General features: G+C 34.8%; 1 protein-coding gene across 3 annotated transcripts; it reads left to right on the top strand.

Moving 5' to 3' along the window:
* The first annotated feature begins 1,185 nt into the window (after window positions 1–1,185).
* rgs9b (regulator of G protein signaling 9b) lies at window positions 1,186–21,377 on the top strand. 3 transcript variants are annotated; one of them, XM_049465026.1, is made up of 19 exons: window positions 1,186–1,437; window positions 4,318–4,414; window positions 7,109–7,159; window positions 8,109–8,215; window positions 8,716–8,767; window positions 8,906–8,964; window positions 9,091–9,167; window positions 10,639–10,720; window positions 11,813–11,875; window positions 13,678–13,707; window positions 13,804–13,865; window positions 14,070–14,183; window positions 14,609–14,724; window positions 14,877–14,964; window positions 15,524–15,662; window positions 15,777–15,859; window positions 15,996–16,119; window positions 19,954–20,372; window positions 20,650–21,377. In XM_049465026.1, the coding sequence occupies exons 1-19, from the start codon at window positions 1,372–1,374 to the stop codon at window positions 20,804–20,806; spliced, it is 1,986 nt and encodes a 661-aa protein (XP_049320983.1). In that variant the 5' UTR covers window positions 1,186–1,371; the 3' UTR covers window positions 20,807–21,377. The 3 variants fall into 3 exon arrangements, 2 of the variants coding, with proteins under 2 accessions (XP_049320983.1, XP_049320984.1); XR_007424520.1 differs by having other exon boundaries at window positions 1,187–1,437; window positions 19,954–20,560; window positions 20,650–20,719; XM_049465027.1 differs by lacking the exons at window positions 19,954–20,372; window positions 20,650–21,377 and having other exon boundaries at window positions 1,191–1,437; window positions 15,996–17,885.
* The last annotated feature ends 289 nt before the right edge of the window (window positions 21,378–21,666 follow it).

Here is a 21,666-nt window from a genome sequence, read left to right as displayed (position 1 = left end):
TTCACCCACGGCCCCTCTCCCTCACAGATAAAGACCCAAACCTCTTCAATAACCACAGTATAAACACATGGATGGAATATCATTAACCGAGTTTTCAGAATATTTAGACTCTTTTAGTCAACTTAGCAGATCCCTGATTTTTGTAAACACGTAGAAACCGTGATTTAAAAGTCTTATATTACTTTTAAAACAAAATTACAAACAAAAAATAATATATTTTTACATAGAGAGTAAATTAAATACGCAGCTAAAAAAACTAAAAATAAATACACATTAATATATTAATATACCCTAATATAAAATATATTTGATATTTTATATTATATAAATTCAAGAAAGAATGCGATGCATTACAATTTTGCTAAACTTAAGCAGGTAGCAAAACAAAAAGTCAAAATAAAGGCCAAAACACTTTTTTTTATTGTATTTTAGATTTTGCTTTTATTTTGAACTTTATCTTATATTTTTCGTAACATGTATCCATTCAAATAAAAAAGTAAAAAGTAATAAAAATAATAAAAAAATAGTAATAGTGTATAAAAGTGTACCTTATATGAGGAACCTTAAACAAATCAACAAAAAATTGTCCATGGAAAAAAAAATGTAACACGTCGTTCAAATAAAAAGTCAGGGAAAAACTCAAAAACGAAAAACAAATAAAATGTAAAGACAAAAATGTATTTGTCCATGAAAAAAGGTTTATTCTTTTGTGTCCATTAAAAGAGTGAAAAAAAAAACATAATTAAAAATGAAAAATAAATGAATAATAAAGTGTATCTTATATAAGAAACCTTAAAATGCAAAAATGTATTTGCCTATGAAAAAAACATATATTTAACTTTTTTTGTAACATGTGTCCATGTCATTCGAAAAAAATGGGAAAAACATCATTAAAAAAGAAAAAATAATAAAAAAAAAATGTTTATCTTGTATGAGAAACCTTAAAAACCAAAAAAAATATTTAAATAAAAAAGTTTAAATAAACAGATAAATAAATTAAAGGTGAAAAAACGAATTAAAAACGAAAAATAAATACATTAAAAAGTGAAAAAGCTAATTAAAAAAGATAAATAAATAAATGTATCTATCTAAAGCCCCAGAGCTCCTTCAGCAGCTGGACAGCGCCTCCTGCCGGGCGGATCGGTGTCACTGCCGCTCTGAGGCAGGATGTGACAGGTTTGGCTGGTAGGAGCGGCGATGTTCTCTGATTGGTGGAGACAGCCAGCGTCTCGGTGTGTGTATCAATAATAATAAGAGATTAGGCTGGATTAGTAAAACTCCCACGTTCATCCGAGAACCCGCTTCATTCCCGCTCCTCGACGGTGATCTGCAGGCTGCTCCTCCTCTGCTGTGCGGACCACAGACCCAATCATGACCATCAGAAACGTGCGGGATCACGGACAGCGCTACAGACCGCGGATGGCTTGTCTGAAAAAGGTGGGTTGAATGGATGAATGGAGCGGGGTTAGATCACCGTCCTCTGTGGGTCTGCTGTTTTTCAGCTCGTTTTACTGGTGATAATAGGCGTGGGTTATTGATTGGAGAGAAATGTTATGATATTGATCAGGGTGAGCTATATTGGGCTGCTGTCAGTCAGCTGTTTATCAGACCTGATGTGCCTGTATTGGATGGGAACTGATTTGTAACTCCTCTCACCCTCTTCAGCATTTTTATGGTGTTAATGCAACTGTTGCTTTTTACAGCTATGTCTATATAAAAACACAGTGCACTGTGTACATAATAAATGCACATATGAAACATACTATAGAACATGGGAATTTAATTTAGTTAATTTATAAACTAATGAGAATAAATCACAGTCACATATGTTATCAACAAATGTATAGCTCATGTTCTGTGCTTATCTACTTAATCACCTTCTGCTCTTTATAACCCATCGTGCATCTTTGATGCCACCTATGTGCATGGATTGTGTACCTAGAAATTGATGCAGTACAGCTGTCAAAGGGTTAGTTAAACTAATTTTGGCCAGTTAAATCCTTTGTATTAAATTACTTTGCTTAATTTGTCTTATTTGCTCAAATATTTATCAGTGTATTTACTATAATACAGTAACTGATATTGTGACATTGTAAAAAAAAACATGTAAGTAACATCTATCCAACTGTGAAGTATGGGAGTGGATCTAGGGTTGTGTTACTGCCAGTGGCACTGAACATTTTGCACAGTCGAAGTGAATGAATTTCACAAAGTATCAACAGATCCAGGACACAAATTCCAAATAATCTGTTAGGAGGCTGAATGTGAAAAGAGGAGTGCATCAGACACAGCAGTGCTGCTGCAGTTTTTAAATTCTCAGTGTCACTGCTGGACTGAGAAAAGTACAACAACCATATCATTTGACCACTGATGAAGCACTAGAGGATGACCAACACAAACTGTGCAGCAGCAGATCTGATTATTTTATATCTAAAATTTGACCAACTAGTTCAGATTGTCTAATAAAGTTTGAGAGACAGTATGGAGACCCTGTTTAAAATATCCATCACTTATATATATATATCACCCCACACATACATGACAAGGTAAAAGAGGATAATATAGTATGCTGACAAACAGAAAGATGTCTGTATGTAATTATAGAACTACTATGTGCTCCTATATGGGCAGTGGAGCTGATAAGATGGACAATGAATGTAAAAACAAGACGGTAGTCCTAATATTGTGACTTGTCTGTGGAGATATAGAAGTATATGTGTGTTATGTGTGTTAGTTGCCTTAAAATGTGTATACATTATTCCTTCCCATCAGCATGTTGAGAACAAATGTTCACTGTCCAGCTTAAGGTCAGTACTGCATGTACTTAAAGGTATTAGTCCAGCTTTATTACCAGCCTCAGGTCTCTTAAGATATTGCACTAGGAGATGCTTCAGCAGCAGTCTGAGGTAAACAGATGCCTGGTGTCAGCCCATTCTCAGCCCTCTAAACCCAATATTGACTCTACATTGGCATGGTAATAGCCCAATCACTTGGCTAAGAGCTCGCTGTGATCCAGATGAAGGTGCACAATTCCCCAAACAGCCTTCAGAAGCCACAGACCCTGACAAAGCATGAAGAAACTTCAAACAGCGCTAAAGACTAACCAATCAATCGCTGGTGTATTTCAAAGGGGTCAGCCACGTACCCCTCAGGGCATGAAACAGCATGTGAGAGGCCAGCAGGGATGGCTTCATGTTTGAGTATTGCATGATACAGCGTTTAGAGAAGCTGACTTACTGACCAGTGGAAAGAGCACCACTCAAGTTGCCTTATTTGCATTATTTGTGTTAAGTATTTGAATAGCTTTCTTTAAGAGCATTAAAAATAGATTTATAAATACATTAATTGCAATTGCTTTTCATTTACACACAACCCCTCATGTCTCTCATGGTATATCTAAAACTTTTCGGGATACATGGAATACAACACAGTAAGTTTTTAATTTTTACAGATTATTCCATACACAATGCATCTGAACAAAAACCTGGACAAAAATATTACATAGCAAGAAGGAGTTTAAATTAAACAACATTTTATATGTGTAAATATAATGATTAAATGTGTAACCGATTACAATATTAAAGTGGAAGGACAGGTTCATCCACCACTTACTGCCATTAGATCCCAAACAGAGCCTGTATTTGCCACTAAAGACAATACAGTTCCAGTCTATAGCAGTCCAAGAGGTGTTGGCTGGCTGAAAGGTGACCACGATTTCGGGCAATTTGTCAAAGCGACCATCCTTATTCTCTCAGTCCGATGATGTGCCCCGCCTCAAAGTCTAACAACTGTGCAGAATGAGTTTGAAAGCATCGTAGAGGCATGTCAAGCAGTTTGTGATCTCTCACCAAGAGGTACACTAGCCAAAAGTAGCCCCAGAGAGCCCCTGAAACAATTTTCCTCTCTCTTGTGACACGCTTCAGTATCTAATCTATCCTGTAATTATTTACATATCATTAACTAGTCAAGAACTTGATGGATGCAACAAAAAGCTTGGAAAAGTAAGTGGTACTAATAAACAGCTGTGATGGGAGCAATTTGCAACTGTCCCACATGCCTGGCTATAAAATATTATCAAACATTGGATGCAGGCGATCTTTGGGGCCTCAAGCTGTATTATGCAAAGATAAAGCAATATGTTAACTTGTTCCAGAAATGGTACTGTCCAAACCTTAGTTGAATCAAAATTTTACATTTTAAATGAGCTTAAATTGTTTAACAATTGTGTATTTCCTCAGGAAATAGACGTTTTTATGATTGTTATTATAATATAAGGTTATGACCTTGTTCTGCTTCTGCTTTATGTTTTAATTGCAGCTGGAAGCTGTGGTGCTGGAGATGCAAGACCCCAAGACTGGGGTGAAATCTCAGACACAGAGGCTGGTCATCACCACCATTCCTCATGCCATAACAGGTAAGTCTTGAATAAACATATCACAAATCATTGCAGCACTGCAGTGAGGAAATGAGCATCGTTATTGTGTGCAGCTGTGCCTTAATGGAAGATCTCGCACACCATATGAGACACCACTGGCTTTAAGCCGAAGTGATGAGACTCTCGCACGCGCAGTGATTTCTTCAGAGATTACTCTTTAACAGGGTAGTTCCAGCCAGCCCATGCATTGGAGTCCTTCTTCTTATGTAGGTCTAGGTCTGAAGTATCTATTGCCATGACAACCCCTGAGCAGCTGGCTGCAATGACTCCCTCCTCGAGGCTGTGTGGTCTCAGGGTGAAGAGCTTTTCTTCAAACCTCTCCGTTCTCAAAGCCTTGCTGCTCTGTGAAGACCATAAACATGAGACACACCAGTGGGGACATATTTGCTTGTGTTAAATTAATGTATGGAATCATGATATTTTATTTTTTACACAGTATACATTGTGATATTTAGGTTTGTGTACAAATTGAAAGAGACAGAAGGCATCAGTAAAACAGCAGGAAAAAAATAAATAATAAATAAATAATAAATAATACACTGTGTCCAGTGTGGGGGTAATATTGGCATTCTGTACATTATTCCCAGTACACATGTGACACTGAATGGAGAAACATTACATTCCTGCAAAACTTTGGAAATAGAATGTCCCATCCATCGGTTTCCCACTATTAACGCTTTTCCACCAGTGTGGAACAGGCTTCATTGCAGTTTGTGCACCTAATTTTTAACCCTTCAGTGCATTTTCACCCTTCAAAAAATAGGTTCTGGAACCCAGAAAGTTTATTTCGAGCTGGAATAAACAATAGCTGTTTTTTACGCCTCTGTAACCTGCAAACCTGAACGGAACCAGTTTAAGAACTGGTTTTAAGAGTTATTTTGGTCAAAAAGCTCCATATAAGGCCTTGATACTCAGATAAACTCAGATAAATCAGTTCACCTTGCCATGAGAACACTAGTTTTTCCCCAGAATCACATGATAACACCACACAACAAACAATTTGAACTAGTCTGCTGCAATCTTAAAAATGTAAAAAGTTATGTGACTCTGCCCAGTGTAGTCTGTAACATGGAGGATAACTTAAACACTGTGTAACTCCAGCAGCTTGCATTAAAGATTGATTAATTAAAAAAAGGTTTAAATAAAAGTGTAAGAGAGATAAAATGTTTAATTAATTGTGATATAGATTAGACATCACGTTCCTAAACAATTTTGTGACATAATGCACTATAATAATGATTACATTATATTACATTATGATGACTTACATTAAATATATAAGCATAACTTTTGATTCTTGTTCTAGGAAATATTCATTAACTATTAGAAATGTAGTTATACTGAGGTATGGAAGTATAACTTGCTGGATATCTAAGTGGTTAATATTTTGATTACTAGGCATTGTTTCTGAGAAGTGTGTCTGGCACTGTGAGGACGCACAGTGTGTTGATGAATGATTTAGTGACATCACGAGGATCGGGTCAGCAGGCCCACCCACCTGACTCTGTAATGAAGCTGCTCTGATTCACTCATGCAGGCTTCTGCTCATTTGGCTCCAATTAAAAGAGCTCCTGCTGGTCAGACAGCAGCAAACCCAGTCATGACCTGATAGCTTGTGCAAGGATGCTCCTGTACCTGCATCTGCTTTATGCATATCTTTAAAATTCTAATTTTAATGTTTTTTTTTTTTATTAAAACAAGGACTTTGACAATGAATTTGACCATGCTAATTTCATTTTAAACACGTGCAAAACATTACTGGCTGTATATTTCTGGTTCATGTACTTTTCTTAGTCCAGCAGTGAAACTAGGGTGTTTAGAATGAAAACTCCAGCAGCACTACTGTGTCTGATCCACTTGTACCAGATTTCATGCAGACCACCACAGAGTAAAACATCCCCACCATGACAGTCCTGAAAATGACCCACCACCCAAATAATACTTCTCTGTGGTGGTCCTGTGGTGTCCTCAACATTAATAAATAGTGTTAAAGGAGGAAAATAAAGTGCTCTCGTGCTCTTTTGGGCTCCAGATGTTACAACATTCTTGCTCAAACACACTTAGTAAACCTAGTACCGGTATTTAGCAGAGCTTCAAGTCCCAAAAGCATCATAGCTATTTAAATTGTGATTTTTAAATGGTTGAGTGAGCAGCAAACTCAACACTCAATCTCTACCAGTTATAATCTTAATGCCAATATGCTTTTAGGAAACTAGGCCATAATGTGTTGAATCCAGGTGTGTTTAAGATGGGAAATCATCAGTCTGTGCTGAAGACTGGCGCTCTTGGACCTGTTCTACAGATTAGCTCTGAAAAATCTTTTAGGCTTCTCTATTTTCAGTGGTTTATGTAGAAAAACTTTTTAGAAAAACTTTAGAAAATCACCATTCTACTCCATTTTCCCTTCCTTCTCTCATATTTACTGCTGCTTTTATTTTTGTATCTGACAACTGAGCGTACCGCCATGTCCTCAGAGTTCACTATTAGCTGTAATGGTGTGTATAGGCCCTGCAGGTGAGCTGCACATAATTAAAGCCAACTGTCTCGCCTGCTGTGGTAACTTCTGCAAGCCTTATCGATGATGGCTGCTTCTTCCGGAGAGATGTGGTGAAATTGTTCATTATGACAAAGCTGCATTTCATAACTGTAACCACATGTCTCCTCTGCCTCCAGGTGAAGATATTGTTGAATGGATTGCTAATCGCTTCAAAGTCGGTGCTGCTGGTAAGTTGGGTGCATTGTTTCTGTGTGTATTCTAGTGCACATCGTCTGTGTTGCATCAACACCTTCTGTATCTCTGGGAATAAAAAAATAAATACTTTGTACAGTGAAAATACAGCATGATGCAAAACAACCATGTCCTGCCAAAACACGTAAACAAGAAAAGGCAGTTTTTGCAAAAATTATTATTATTATATATCAAAGTATTGTTATTACTATTATTATTGACACTTTGTATTGATTTGCTCATACTGAAATGTTTTAATATGATTTTTTAAACATAAAAATATGAATTATTTTTTATAGATTAATTGACCTTCTCTTGACAGTAGATCCATGCCAGTGCTCTAAGCTGTGGGTTTCAACCTGTGTACTAGTGATCCTGCTAGACAAAAATGTAACTCATTGCAATATAGACATATAATCAACATAATTTAAGATATGACACATTATATGAAATATTTGCAAAAATAAAACACTACATTTGGTTAAGCTTGTTAATTGTTTTTTGTTGGATTTTTCACAACCAAAGATTCTTAAGCAGTTCGTTATGAATGTTAAGTGTTAAAATTCTTGAAATAAAACTTGAGCCAAAAATCCCTAATTTTATATCTTAAATTAAAACACAAGTATCAGAATACTTGACTGGTGACCTTTTTTGGCTTATTTTGAGTCCAGTTACTTAAAATAAGGTGAACATTCTGTGTGAGACTGATTGAGGTTGTTGTTCCTAAAATATAATAAATAATATTACACTTACAATGATTGGTAAGACAAAAAAGTGTATAAAATTTCACTTGATAAGATTTAGTTTTTGCAGTTTGGTCATTTGGAAACATGTAATAAAATGTTTTTTCTCTGTTGTCTTGGAAATTAGTATTGTTAAAAGTAAGTACTGGTAACTGCTTTTCAGTTGTGTGAAACATTTTCTCTCTGTTGCATTTAATTCCAGAGGCCAGAGCTATGGGTACCATGATGGTGGCCTTTGGATACATTTATCCACTGCAGGACCATAAGAGACTTATTATCAAACCAGACGCTTCACTGTATCGCTTTCAGGTAACAGCCCTCCATGTAAAAAATATTACATCCACATCCAGGGCTGCATTAAGGCATCCATGGGAAACCAAGTGAACTTTGTTGTTACCATATTCTTCAGAAAATAGAAATTCTTATACCAAGGAAAGACATCTTGTTCACTTAACAATTTATCAATTTATATATATATATATAAATACCCATTAAAATATAAATATGATGTGAATATAAAAGTAGTTCAGAATTAATTTATATGTAGCTCTATAGCAGGGGTAGGCTGTTCTGGTTCTGAAGTGCTGGTAAATGCGTAGAACATACAGCTGTATAAGGAATCTTCCCAGTAACATTATCATATGCTCACACTAATCTGTGCAGGTGCAGCTAATCCCAGTGGGTTAATATGGCTTTAATGGCTTCAAATATACTGCATTAACAAAGTTCACTTTAGATATTTGCACTAGTATGAGTGTTTTTTGTTGTTGTTATTAATAACAACAAGTCTGATCCCATTTCTTTTACAGACACCATATTTCTGGCCTGCACAACAGTGGCCAGTGGAGGACACAGACTACGGTCAGTAATAACTTACTTTCCAAACATTCTCCTCTTCTGTTATCATTTATAATCATATGTAAATTGCAGAATTATTATACTTCTTAATTGTTTCATTGCATAAAAAAATCTAACGGTTATTTTACTTTTATTTTCAAGCAATATATTTGGCAAAGAGGAATATACGTAAAAAAGGAATGTTAGAGCTGCATGAACAGGTAATACTTTGCCATATTTAGGTCCACTTCTTTAAACACATTCCCATTAAATCTGTTAATTACTGAGTGTTGTTCTCATGTTAAATCTGTATTGTGTTTTGCATAAAAAAATATCTTCCATTTTAGGAGCAGTACAATAATCTTCACAAATGGATGAACCACAAGTGGGACTTCATTGTGATGCAGGCCAAAGAACAGTACAGGTTAGTCTGTGTATATAGGGCTATTGCAAAATTTAAGTTTTAAATGGACTTGAATCAAATGAGTACAGCAACATAATTTACATTTATAAAATAACTTACAGCATATTAATTTCTGTATCTGCTAGCAAATAGATATCTGTATATATACAGCTCTGGAAACAATTAGGAGACCACTTCAGTTTCTGAATCAGTTTCTCTGATTTTGCTATTTATATATTTGAGTAAAAGGAACTTTGTTGTTTTATTCTATAAACTATAGACAACATTTCTCCAAAATTCCAAATAAAAATATTGTCATTTAGACCATTAATTTGCAGAAAATGAGAAATGGCTAAAATAACAAAAAAAGATGCAGAACTTTCAGACCTCAAATAATGCAAAAAAACAAGTTCATATTCATAAAGTTTTAAGAGTTTAAAAATTTATATTTGGTGGAAAAACCCTGTTTTTAATCACCGTTTCCATGCATCTTGGCATGTTCTCCTGCACCAGTCTTACACACTGCTTTTGGATAACTTTTCAAGCAGTTCAGCTTGGTTTAATGGCTGTGATCATCCATCTTACCTTTAATTATATTCCAAAGGTTTTTAATTTGGTAAAATTAAAGAAACTCTTCATTTTTAAATGGTCTCTTATTTTTTTCCAGAGCTGTATGTTTTATTTTATGGACTTCAATGTATTATATTCCCAAGACCAGGCTTTAGGACCCTCATGCTTTGAATATCTTTTGGTTTCTCAATTTAAGTGAGAAGTCACAACTTTTACGTCTTGGTTCAGACTTTGGGACCAATTACAGGAGTCAGGTTATCATAACCCATTAATCAACAGAGCAAGAACTCGGTGTTGTGCTGAAATCTGACTCCTGTTTGTGTGCATGAATGTCAGTTGTCACTTTAATGACTACTTTAACTGTACTTTAACCCTTATTCATAAACAGAATAAAATGAATCAGAGGCAAATCTGTTACGCTCATTCTGATGCATGACACACATGCATACAAAGGCTCATATTCTGGAAGGGAGGTAGATTTCAGCATGACATCTGGAAAGGCAACTTGGCAAACTGACAGCATTCTACAAAACAATCAGTGTAAAGTGTGGGAGATGGGAACAAAATGTGGCAAAGTTTGTCCTTGGTGCAGACTCTCGGGTCTAAAAAAAAATGTTCATATTTCAGTTTGTTGGCTAATCATCAAGCGCTTTGTGAGCTGTTTCTGGGCTTTTAGAGCAAAATAAAACACATGGCTCAGAACTGAGCCAAATCATAACATCATTTTGAAGATGTTTTAATATAGCCACTTAAACAAGGGGTCCACTGTTGTTATGAGTAAAAAAACATCCGTAATATTAAGAATAATTTAGCTTGGAGTGTGTTTTATATGCTGACTAAAACATTGTAGTTTAGAGTCTATTTTCAGACACTAACTGAAACCTTATGGATCTTCACAGTGTGTTTTCTCTGTGTCCTGCAGGGCAGGAAAAGAGAGGAAGAAACCAGACCGAGTGGTGTTTGACTGCCAAGAGAGAGCCTACTGGGTAGTGCACAGACCACCTGTGAGTTAAAAAGATGAAAAGTCTTTCTTTAGTTTCAGCAGTGTTAGAAATCAGTGAACATTTGGGTGTCTATAAAAAGCAATGTGTGCTTTGAATGATCTATTTCTGTTTCCAACCCTATTTCTGAAGATTATTGTGCTCTGATCACATTTAATGTTCTTTAGTTCACTCCAAACCCAGCCTAGCTTTTTTGTTTGAGTTTATGGGCTTATTATATGGTGTTTGTGAGCTGTTGAAAAAAGAAAACTGAAAAATGTACAAAATTGTATGGATCAACCAACACTACAGCTCTGGAAATAATTAAGAGACCATTTTAGTTTCTGAATCAGTTTCTCTGATTTTGCTACTTATATGTATATATTTAAGTAAAATTAACCTTTTTGTTTTATTTTATAAACTACGGGCAACATTTCTCCCAAATTCTAAACAAAAATATTTTAGACCTCAAATGATGCAAAGAAAACAAGTTCATATTCATAAAGCTTTAAAAGTTCAGAAATCAATATTTGGTGGAATAACCTTGTTTTTTAAGCACAGTTTTCATGCATCTTGGCATGTTCTCCTCCACCAGTCTTACACACTACTTTTGAATAACTTTATGCCACTCCTGATGCAAAAATTTAAATTTGGTAAAATCAAGCAAAAATATCATTATTAAGGGATCTCTTGTTTTATTTACAATTTTTTTCACGAGCTGTATATGTAAAAATGAGAATTAAAAAGCTTCCTATTTCGGTTGAAAGGGGTCTTTATCTCAGTAAAACACAAATATTAAAATAAATACAAATATATACAAAAAAGTAAATATACTGAGGTAAAAAATAAAATAATTCAACTAGTTCTGGGCATTGTGTAGCTATTTTAAAAGAGAGCAGAATACTAGCTCACGCTGTATCGTTTCTTTCAAGTTTTAAACTTTTTGAATAAAAGTTCGATTAAAGTTATATGATTTCACATTTCTATATCTTAGTAAGGTTATATTGTATTATGCAATTTTATAAAATAGTACAAATTATCTGTTATGTTTGACATTTCTGGGAGTTTTATTGGCATAGAGCGGCTGTTTACTCTCCTGTACTCTTCACTGAACAGCCAGGAACGATTAGTGGCATGGACTACGGACTGGAGCGACTTGTAGATCCCAACCTAGAGGAGGTAAAAAGGTGAGATTGTTTTTGATGCTGTTTAAATAAGTATCTGAAGACTGCAGTCATCACTGCATTACTGATGACGAAATGTTAATACTACAGCTGTTCCCAAGATTTTGTCAAAATTTCATGCTGAAAGGACTGTTAGAAGTTCTCCAAAATAAAATGTAATACATTTTATAAAATATTGGCTTCCCCCTTAATGTCTGGTATAAAAAAAAAATTGCATGACACTGATGATATAAAACTACATTATCCCTGTTTTTTCATCAGAGTTTCCATGCATCTTGGCATGTTCACCTGCACCAGTCTTACACACTGCTTTTGGATAACTTTCAAGCAGTTAAATAAGTAGCTGAAGTCTGCAGTCATTACTGCATTACTGCTGACATAATGTTAATATTACAGCTGTTCCCAAGATTTTGTCAAAATTTCATGCTGACTGTTAGAAATTCTCCAAAATAAAATTTTAGAAATTTCATAAAATATTGGCTTCCCCTCAATGTCTGGTTTGAAAATAATGATATAAAACTACATTATCATTGTTTTTGTTTTTGCTGAGTACAAAACATCACACTTTTTTAATTTTAATTATACTATATCTCATTGTCAGTGCAGCAAGTTAAGCCGGTTAAGGAACAGTTAAATAATTCCTTATTAATCTAACAATGATTCAAGCCTATTAATATTAATATTAGTAATCAGGTTAGTCTGTTACCTGAGTACTTTTGTGTATGTAATAAAAAAGTTGTCACAGAGTTGTGTGTGTATGAAAATGGAAAGCATGCACGCTCTGAGCTGCAGAGATGCTGTTAATACAGAGGGAAGTACAAGCATCTAACCTGTCAAGGACACATTCAGTCTATCAGCTTATATACAAGAGGATTTATGGTGTGATTATCTCACCATTGTTGCACACCGTTAGAGTACTAAACTTAGATGTCATTCATTGCACAGACTGGTATCTGGTCACTGTGCACCTCTGGCTTTGTGGATTAAAGTACTTAATATAGTAATCATTGCTTAATAACATGATAAGACACATATACTTAATAATACTGTGATACATAGTCTTGGTCATTTAAGGGTCATACTGTAAACTTAAGGGGTTTGGATTTAGAGACCTGTACTGAAAACAATATTGAGTATATTGTTTTGTTTGCTTTGTTAATTTATAAAATACTGTCAAAACCTACCAGACCACTTATGAATAAATATATTGGTTGTTGTATTGGATGTTCTGCCAGGACACTGATAATATTAATTAGAATAAAAAATATACTACTGCCTTCAATCAAAAATAGTGATTGCTACTTTAATGCATTACAATTTTAAACAATACTTCTGTAAAAAAAACTTAATCCATTTATTTATTTAATTTTTAGGTTAATCAGTTGTAACACCATATTACACTTTTGTTGTATTACATTTTTGAGGTTAGCGCCACATTTTGTTTATTTTCTCAGATTATTGTTGGTAAAATCTACGAATATTAAGTGCTACAGTAGTTTACAGTGTATTATAATGTTCTTTGAGAAACCGATCAGATCAAATGAGCTGTCTGTGATCGATTGTCTTGTGTCTCTCTTGCAGATTTTGTCTGACGCTTGTGTGGTTAAAACTGCTGTGTGAGAAACGATCCAAACCGTACAGTATGTTTTTATGAAAATAACTGAAAAAGGAAGAAACTTCAGACACTTCTACAATAAGTTCCATTTAAAAAATGGTTATCTGTGTTAGCCTGTTCAATATTGATTTAAAGAAATATGTTTATTACTTTACAAGCTTCAATTTTCTCTTCTATTTCAGAAACAATCATCTGACCACTACAGAAGGATAGTAAGTGATATTTTTTTTTTATTTAGCGTATAGTAATTCTGTGGATGATTAACGATGTCACTCATAACTGATTATGTTTTATTTCACCTGGTGTAGATAATCTTCACTCAGCAGTGCATCATGAGGCCTAGAGTGAAGTCATCTGTGTCCATTGGAGCGTATGTCCTACAACAGAACATGCAACATTTATTTATATTGGGTTAACTTTAAGGACGATTCTATTGAAAAATACATGATGAGTCGAAGTCAAAGTTGTTTTATTTAAGTTTATAAAGCTGCTACTTTTATTTTGTTATTTAGTTTTCTTTTGTAAAATATAAATATAAATCCTTTTTGTACAAATATTTTTATTTTTGTTACAGACTTGTGAAGTACAGCACAACATACAAGCAGCATGACCCATTCCTTTACCCATGCCTTCCCAGCAACCCCTGGTTAACAGATGATGTCACGTACTGGCAGCTTAACATGCAAAAGTGAGTTCCCTTTACTGGCCTAATTTATTTTTTAAGTTTTAGATTTTATGATTATGATTTATGTCTGATATTGATGCATATTTGAGTTTTGAAGACCTATTTCAGTACATAATAAGTAGCATAAATACATTAAAATTACATTTATTTATCTGCTTCCCAAGGTATTATTGGTGTACGGCAAGACCCAGGATAATACATACAGGCTTTTAAATTTAAAAATAATACATGCATAAATTATTAAAGGCAAATTATGCATTCAAAAAGTATTCAAAGTTCTATGTTTTAGTTTATCTGTTGTAAGCAATAAATTCTAGATGTACCAGTTCTATTTCTGGTAATTTAACGTTTTCTCTCATACTTTTAATGGTCCAGGCTTTAAATAGTAAACTTTGCTTTTGATTGTGATTCTGTGTTTGTGTTTAAAGTATTGAAAATCCAACAAAAATGAGAGTGGAGCGCTGGACTTTCAGCTTTGGTGAACTGCTGTCTGACCCTCGCGGACGAGACGATTTCCGCCTCTTCTTAAAGAAAGAGTTCAGTGGTATGTGACGTGCAACAGACATGAATTATAATGAATACCTGCTGACATCACAGCTGATTTTAAAGTAAATGCTAAAGTAAATCTGGTAGCTGTTGATTAGAAAATGCTTATGAAATGGATAATGGTTTGAGTGAATCTGTGGTGATGAATAGGTGAAAACCTTGCGTTTTGGGAGGCGTGTGAAGATCTCAAATGGGGAACTGCAGCTACAATGAAAGAGAAAGCTCAGCAGATCTACAAGTAAGCTTCATTTCTCTTAAGCACTTTATGTTATGATGCTCTTTATACATGTTATGTGTATATATTGTTTAAAATAATACATTACCAAATTTATTTTTAATAATTTTGTAGCGTAATTTTTTGCACACAGTATATGGTGACTGATTTTAACTTTAAATGTAAGTCATTGTAAAAAAAAATTGGTGGTGACATTTAGAACCAATGCAACGAACAAACCTTTTCTTATTTTAAGTCTTTTTATTATCTGTTTTCTAATGTAATCTTATGTAGTTTCATTAGTTATCAGCAGGGATGCATATAGTTTAATGATATTACTGCTGATTCAAATGCGGTTTCTATAAAATCTGTCTCTTGTTCTCTAAACAAACAATTAAAGAGTAAAAAATTTAAACAAAAGAAAACTTTGTCAGTGTCCTCAGTGTTGTATTATCAGTGTTATTAGTATTTGCTTATAATAAAATCACATATTTAATAGAAACAGAAACTAAAACACAGAAGATTAAACAAAATAACAGAAATACAATAACAATATTTGAACATCAACTTTGTGTTTTTTTAGAACGTTCCTGGCTCGCGGAGCTCCTCGCTGGATCAACATTGATGGAAAGACCATGGAGATTACAGTGAAGGGCCTGTCTCACCCTCATCGCTATGTTCTGGATGCTGCGCAGACCCACATCTACATGCTGATGAAAAAGGTCAGCCATATCCCCTGAAACCATCGACAGCAGGCAGCCCTTCACTATTCTGCTCACCTCTACAGCCAGGAAGCTGACGTTTACTCTGCTTCTGCTTTTTTTTTTTTAATGTAGGACTCATATGGCCGATACCTGAAGTCCCCTGTGTTTAAGGAGACTCAGAAGAAGGCTGTAGTTCCTGAGCCACACAACTTCAGGTTAGTTATAAAGCACAATGTATCAGGATTCAGACGTCATTTCTGAAGCTGATATGGTTCCTGCTGTAGAGCAGCTGGCACACAGAGCGTGCCAGAGCATAAATGTCATAACAAGCAACATTTGTCCCCCTCTCAGTGATTCCCAGCTGGAGCAGAATGCTAAGAAGAGAAGGCCCAGCCTGAGCCCCATTATCCTGAGGCAGCAGGAGGAGGAGCAGAAGGCCAAGCTGGCTGCCAGCGGACCTGTGGACATAACGCAGGTTATGAGCAAACTGGCCCAGAAAAAGGGGACGGAACACAGGACTTAGATATTATAGCATATTATAGCATTGGCTTTATATTTTATTCTTCTCAGTTAGAGACGGGTACTGCACTGATACCAGCAGAACATTCTGGATCAGATGTTAGAAGAGACAAATATCAAACAGTATCTGATAGCCTCAAATATTGCAGATTTGCTTATAGAGCAAACTAGTGATGGGAGGTTAATCTAATTAATTAGATTAATCAACTGACTGTTTTAATGCAGTTTTCAAAATAGGATAATCAAGATCTTTACAAAGAGAACCTGCCAGAGAGAATCTAAGTAGATTGGCTTATGCTCCTGTAAAGAAGTCTTTTATGTGGCAGCAATTTTCATATCTTGCACTTTTCCTTATGTGAAATATAAGGAAGTTACTGTTTCCCCCTTTTCAGTATAGTGCTGTGTATTGGCTAGAACTTGGCATTACGATAATATTTTTAAACAGGTCTTATGATTTAGTATTCAAATGTTAGAAAACATTTTAATAATATCAAAAAACACACTATCATATTTATAAAATCTGAATAATAGGAACTGCTATCTAGTGGGCGAGGTCAAAATGCAACTCAAAATGAATCACTGTGTTTACATGTAAACTATTAATTAAAAATCAATACTTTGTTTTAAAAAAAAATCTACAGTATTACAGAACAGAATATTTTGATACAATACAATAGATTCATATTTTCTTACACAGTTTAGTATAAAAAAAAAAGATTTTGTCTCCCTTAAAAATAAATTTAAAATAAACAATACTTTGCTAATTTGAATGCTCTAAATGGTGCTGTTTTTGCTATTATGGCACATCTACAAATAGATGGCAAATGAACAAAAACCTGAATAGATTTTTTTTTCAAGTATCACTTATACTTGAAAATGATTAAGATTATTTTTTTTTTTACATTATTGCCCAGCCCTAGTGCAAAGCATACACAAACACGTCACATGTATTCCAAAAATAGAACAGATGAAGTAACCTGCTAAATACTACGTTAGAATTATTATTGGTTTGTTTGATTTAAAAAAAAAGCCTCAGTTCTGTGAAACGAAACAGCTGGAAGGTTCTGCACTTTTAAGATGCTTAAAATAACTTATTTTACAGCTTATAAGCTTTTTAAAGACAGACAGTATTGTATTATTCATGACATTATCTAATAACTCTAAGTTTTGGAAAAGTGATGTTGTATAATGTCTAGCTTTAGCTCACATCACCTGATGTTCTATATAGAGTAAATCTAAATGTGTATACTGTAGGTTGTAAAATATTATTTTAAAACTTTCTATGTGTAGTAGAATACTGCATATGATTATAAACAAAAGTACTAAAGTGCAAAAAATTACGTTAAAAAATGTGCGCATTGGTTCCACATGAAGCAAATATTTTATATCAGCATATTTGCTGAGCACTTCATTCACATAAATGTTCATGTTGTTTGTATGGATATCATGTACATTTTTATTCATTCATTATTTAAATCATTGAATATGTTTTCCATGTCCCCTTTGTCTTTGTTATATTGTCCTGTCCATATAAAAAAATAATTGTGAGTACATTTGATGTTTTATCATATTATGTTATTTTTGTGCTCATTTTGTGAAACAAAACATTCAGCAAGTGATATCATTGTAAATCACCACCCATTTTTCTGTCCCTTTTATCACAGTGTCTGCTGAATGATGCTGTTTGTTATTCATGTAATAAAGTCAAATCATTCCTGTCAAGTGTGGTCATATCATTCATCATTGTCATTCATAGTAATTAACTGTTTAATGTGAAATTTCTGTGTTTGGTCAATACATCACCATTATATATGTTTTATACTTTTTATTTATTTATTTATTTTTAGAATTTAGCTGTGGGTAAAGTGTAAGAGGTCTATAGAGTTCTGGAACTAAATATTTAACCAATCAACCAATGCCCATCCGCATAAACCACTGGCCATTTTGGTCATCTGTTCAACCCCAGCTCATGTTGGGTGAGTTATGTTGGTCATTCATCATTTTTAAAAGGTTGTGTAATAAATCACAAACAACATACATGAGAAACATTTTATCAGTCAAAGGACAGTTTATGCATTTCACTGTTCTTTTTGAGTTGAGTTGAGTTAAAATAGCCATTTATGAAGTTGTAGAACATTTGGTAACACTTTATAATACAGCCCAAGTTTTAGAGGCTAAGTGTTCTTTTACTTACGGTGTACTTTAACTGTAGGTATAAATAAAGAACAAACAGGAACAAGAGGGTAACAATTAGGTAACTTTCTGAAACTTACCTTATACTTCCCCAACACTTATTATGGTGTAACTGTTCTCTATGGATCAGTATATTCAAAATACTTACGGGGTCCTACTCGTACTTAAATGTAGGTACAAATAAAGCACAGGAGAACCTGCAATTTCCATAAACTTGTGGTACAATTTTCATATAAAATAATATAAAATCATTTTGCCCTTTGTTCATGGCAGTTATGAGGGCTTCATTCCAGTCACACGCCAGGGAATTCATTCATTATTTTATTATTTTATCAGTTTGAAAAAGAAGATAAGAATTTAATTTATGCTTTTAAAACTGTCAAGGGTGGAGTAGTAAGAAAACTTATAGTTTGTAATGTCAATACTAAAATACAAGTATACAATAATATTTATATATCTTCAACAACACAATCAGGAATGCTGAGATTTTAAAGGAAATTAATATTCATTCATATTCTTTAATACACATTACTTACTGAGTAAGTACACAGAAACAACAGGGAGCGGGCTGTATTATGTAGTGTACAGTGTTTTACTGTTCTTACTCTCTAAATACACAGTACTTACCCTCTAAAATGCGGGCTGTATTATAAAGCTTACTGAACATTTTTAAAGCTTTTTTTAATAATAAAATTTCCTTCTTCTATGTATTTTGTAAACGTATTATAAGCGAAGCTCGTATTTTACTACATCCCAAAAAATATATGTCTGTTGACCCAAGAGAACCTCTGAAGTACACTAAACCCCTTGTACAGTTCAAGTATTCTTTGTAAGGTGCATTGAAATGCTGAAATTTACTATTACAATATGGGTAAACTGTGTTCATGAAGGGACACATGGGGTCAGCAACAGTACTTAAATAATCTGTGATATTCATACAATGATTTGTTTTACCAAAACTAAGGTGTTTCAAGAAAACATTCCCCATGCCATTGCAACTAACTTCATAGATTCATGCTATTTAGATTCTGACCTTAGCATCTGTCTTTCTTAGCAAAAAGCAAGGCCCTTCTTTAGACCAGTCTATCTTTTCCCGTTTTGGTAAAACTGTGCCTGCTGCACCTTCAGCTTTCTGTTCTTGGCTGACAAAGTTGGAAACCAGCATGGTCTTCTGTTGATGTAGACCATTTGCCCTTTTTTTATACTCACCATAATTATACAGAGTAGACATTTGAGTTACTGTAGCCTTTCTGTCAGCTCCAACAAGCCTGACTATTCTTTGGTGATCTATCTTATTTTCAAGGTGTTTCTGTTTGTAAAGATGTTGCTCACTGGATGATATTTTTTTTATTTACCCATTCTAAATGAACTTTAAAGACAGTTGTGCTGAAATTCCCATTGAATCAGCAGTTATAAAAACACCAACAATTATGCTACATTTAAAACTCCCAGTTCCTCATTCTAAAAATAGTTGACATGAGCATTACTTGTGCTACATGATGGCAGATGGTTGAATATGTGTACAGGTGTGTTTCTAGTAAAGTGTCCATTGAGTAGACAATTATATCACTAACATTTGTGATTGCTCTGTCCCCAGCTGTGCCGGTTCACTGCCCCTGTGCCCCACTTGGCTGTGTATACAGGCATCTGTGAGAATCAGTCCACTGCCTCACCGGGCCTGATGACACTGCCCAACAGCGCAGCGTGTCCTTCACCCATCAGTGTGGCAATCGACAGCACCCCAGCCTCTGAGAGAAGGTTTGACAGTGGGGGTACTGCCTCCTCCCATTTCCCCTCTATAGCTGAGAGCGCTGAGACGTCTGTGTCAGAGGAGAGCCAGCCACCTCCACCAAAGTCCCGTGTAGCCCTGTCCCTTAGCCGCCTCCTCCGCCGGGGATGCAACGCCCCATCAGTGTTCGCCAGCTTGTCACCGAAATGTGCCGTTACTGCGGGAGGAGGGAGAGTCCAGCCGCTGGGAGAACCTCTCGCACAACCACAGCCCAAGAGGATTGCAAAGTTAGTTAGATACTGAACAACTGCATTCATAATAAATTGATCCATAGGTTTATTATGCAGCTATAAATTGGATGATTTGTATTTTGTGGAGTTCCCCAGGGGTCGATTTTAGGACCAAGTACAATTTAATTCCAAAGGACATGTGACAGCAATATATAAATTGATGATGTGTGTTATTCATAAGTGAGGTGACTATTTTTTATTTTTTAGTCATCTATACTTATATAATAATTGTTATGAGTCTGTGTCAAAAAAAACCTTTTATTTTTCCTTTCAGTTTTTTCCAAATTAAAGTGGACATCCCTCCAGAATGCCGCATTTACCCAATTGACTCGGAGGATGAGGAGGAGGAGAGTTCCGGAACAGCGAGAGGTGGAGTGAAGGAGATCATCTGCCCGTGGGAATCAGTCACCAAACATGACGGAGCAGGATAGAGGTTCTCTGCAGCGCAAGCGTGAAACAAAGAGAGAGAAACGTGGGTCACGGCGTCGCCATCTTTACCAGTCAGACATGCGCTAGGAGTCGACAATTAAAAATTAACAACATTTCAAATCTAATTGTCTGTATTTCTGATAGCTTATAAGTAGTACCTACATGTTCTAGTAGCTGGTGGAACAACTTGGTTGTAACATGGTTGTGGGATTTTATATCTGTATACCTGTTGACTATCTGTGGGTATGGCAAGAGGAGGCCTTATTTTAGAGGAGCTGTTTTTGTTTTTTGGAAAATTGTTGTCAAATCATTTAGTATCGCAAAGATTTTGTACTTGGTATGTTCATCATTTTATATATATATATATCAAAGATGCATTATTGTAAACCTCTTTACAAAATATTCAATATTTTCATAGTTGTATCTTCAGGAAGACAGTAAAACGAGATGTGGGACTGTTTACTGTCTGAATGTATTACCTTTAACAATGTTTACAGTTCACTACAGAATGCGAATGTGGTTATTGCTCATCTTTGACTTGTGGAAGTGCCTCAATAAAATACTTAAAATAAATGACATGTCTCTTTTCAATACAGAGCACAAACAAACAAAGATGTCTAAAGCAGCAGTTCACCAAAAGGCCTTATGAAGCCCTTCACAGATTCCCAGAAACGGTGAAAAGCTTGGTGTAAGAGTCGCTGTTTTATACTGTTACAAAGAGAGTGGTGGGTGACTGCTTAAACCATGTTATTGTGCCATTATTAATCTTGACATAATATAAATCTGCTTATTGTTCTTTAAATTCTTGTGCATTTTTTACTTTTAGACATAAGTTGGCATAATCTGAAAGTTACTTTTATTG

This window comes from Astyanax mexicanus, chromosome 15 (assembly GCF_023375975.1).
Source record: "Astyanax mexicanus isolate ESR-SI-001 chromosome 15, AstMex3_surface, whole genome shotgun sequence".
Taxonomy (NCBI): Eukaryota; Metazoa; Chordata; class Actinopteri; order Characiformes; family Acestrorhamphidae; genus Astyanax; species Astyanax mexicanus.
Note: the sequence above shows the minus strand (reverse complement) of the source record. Positions and strands in the feature narration are given on the sequence as shown.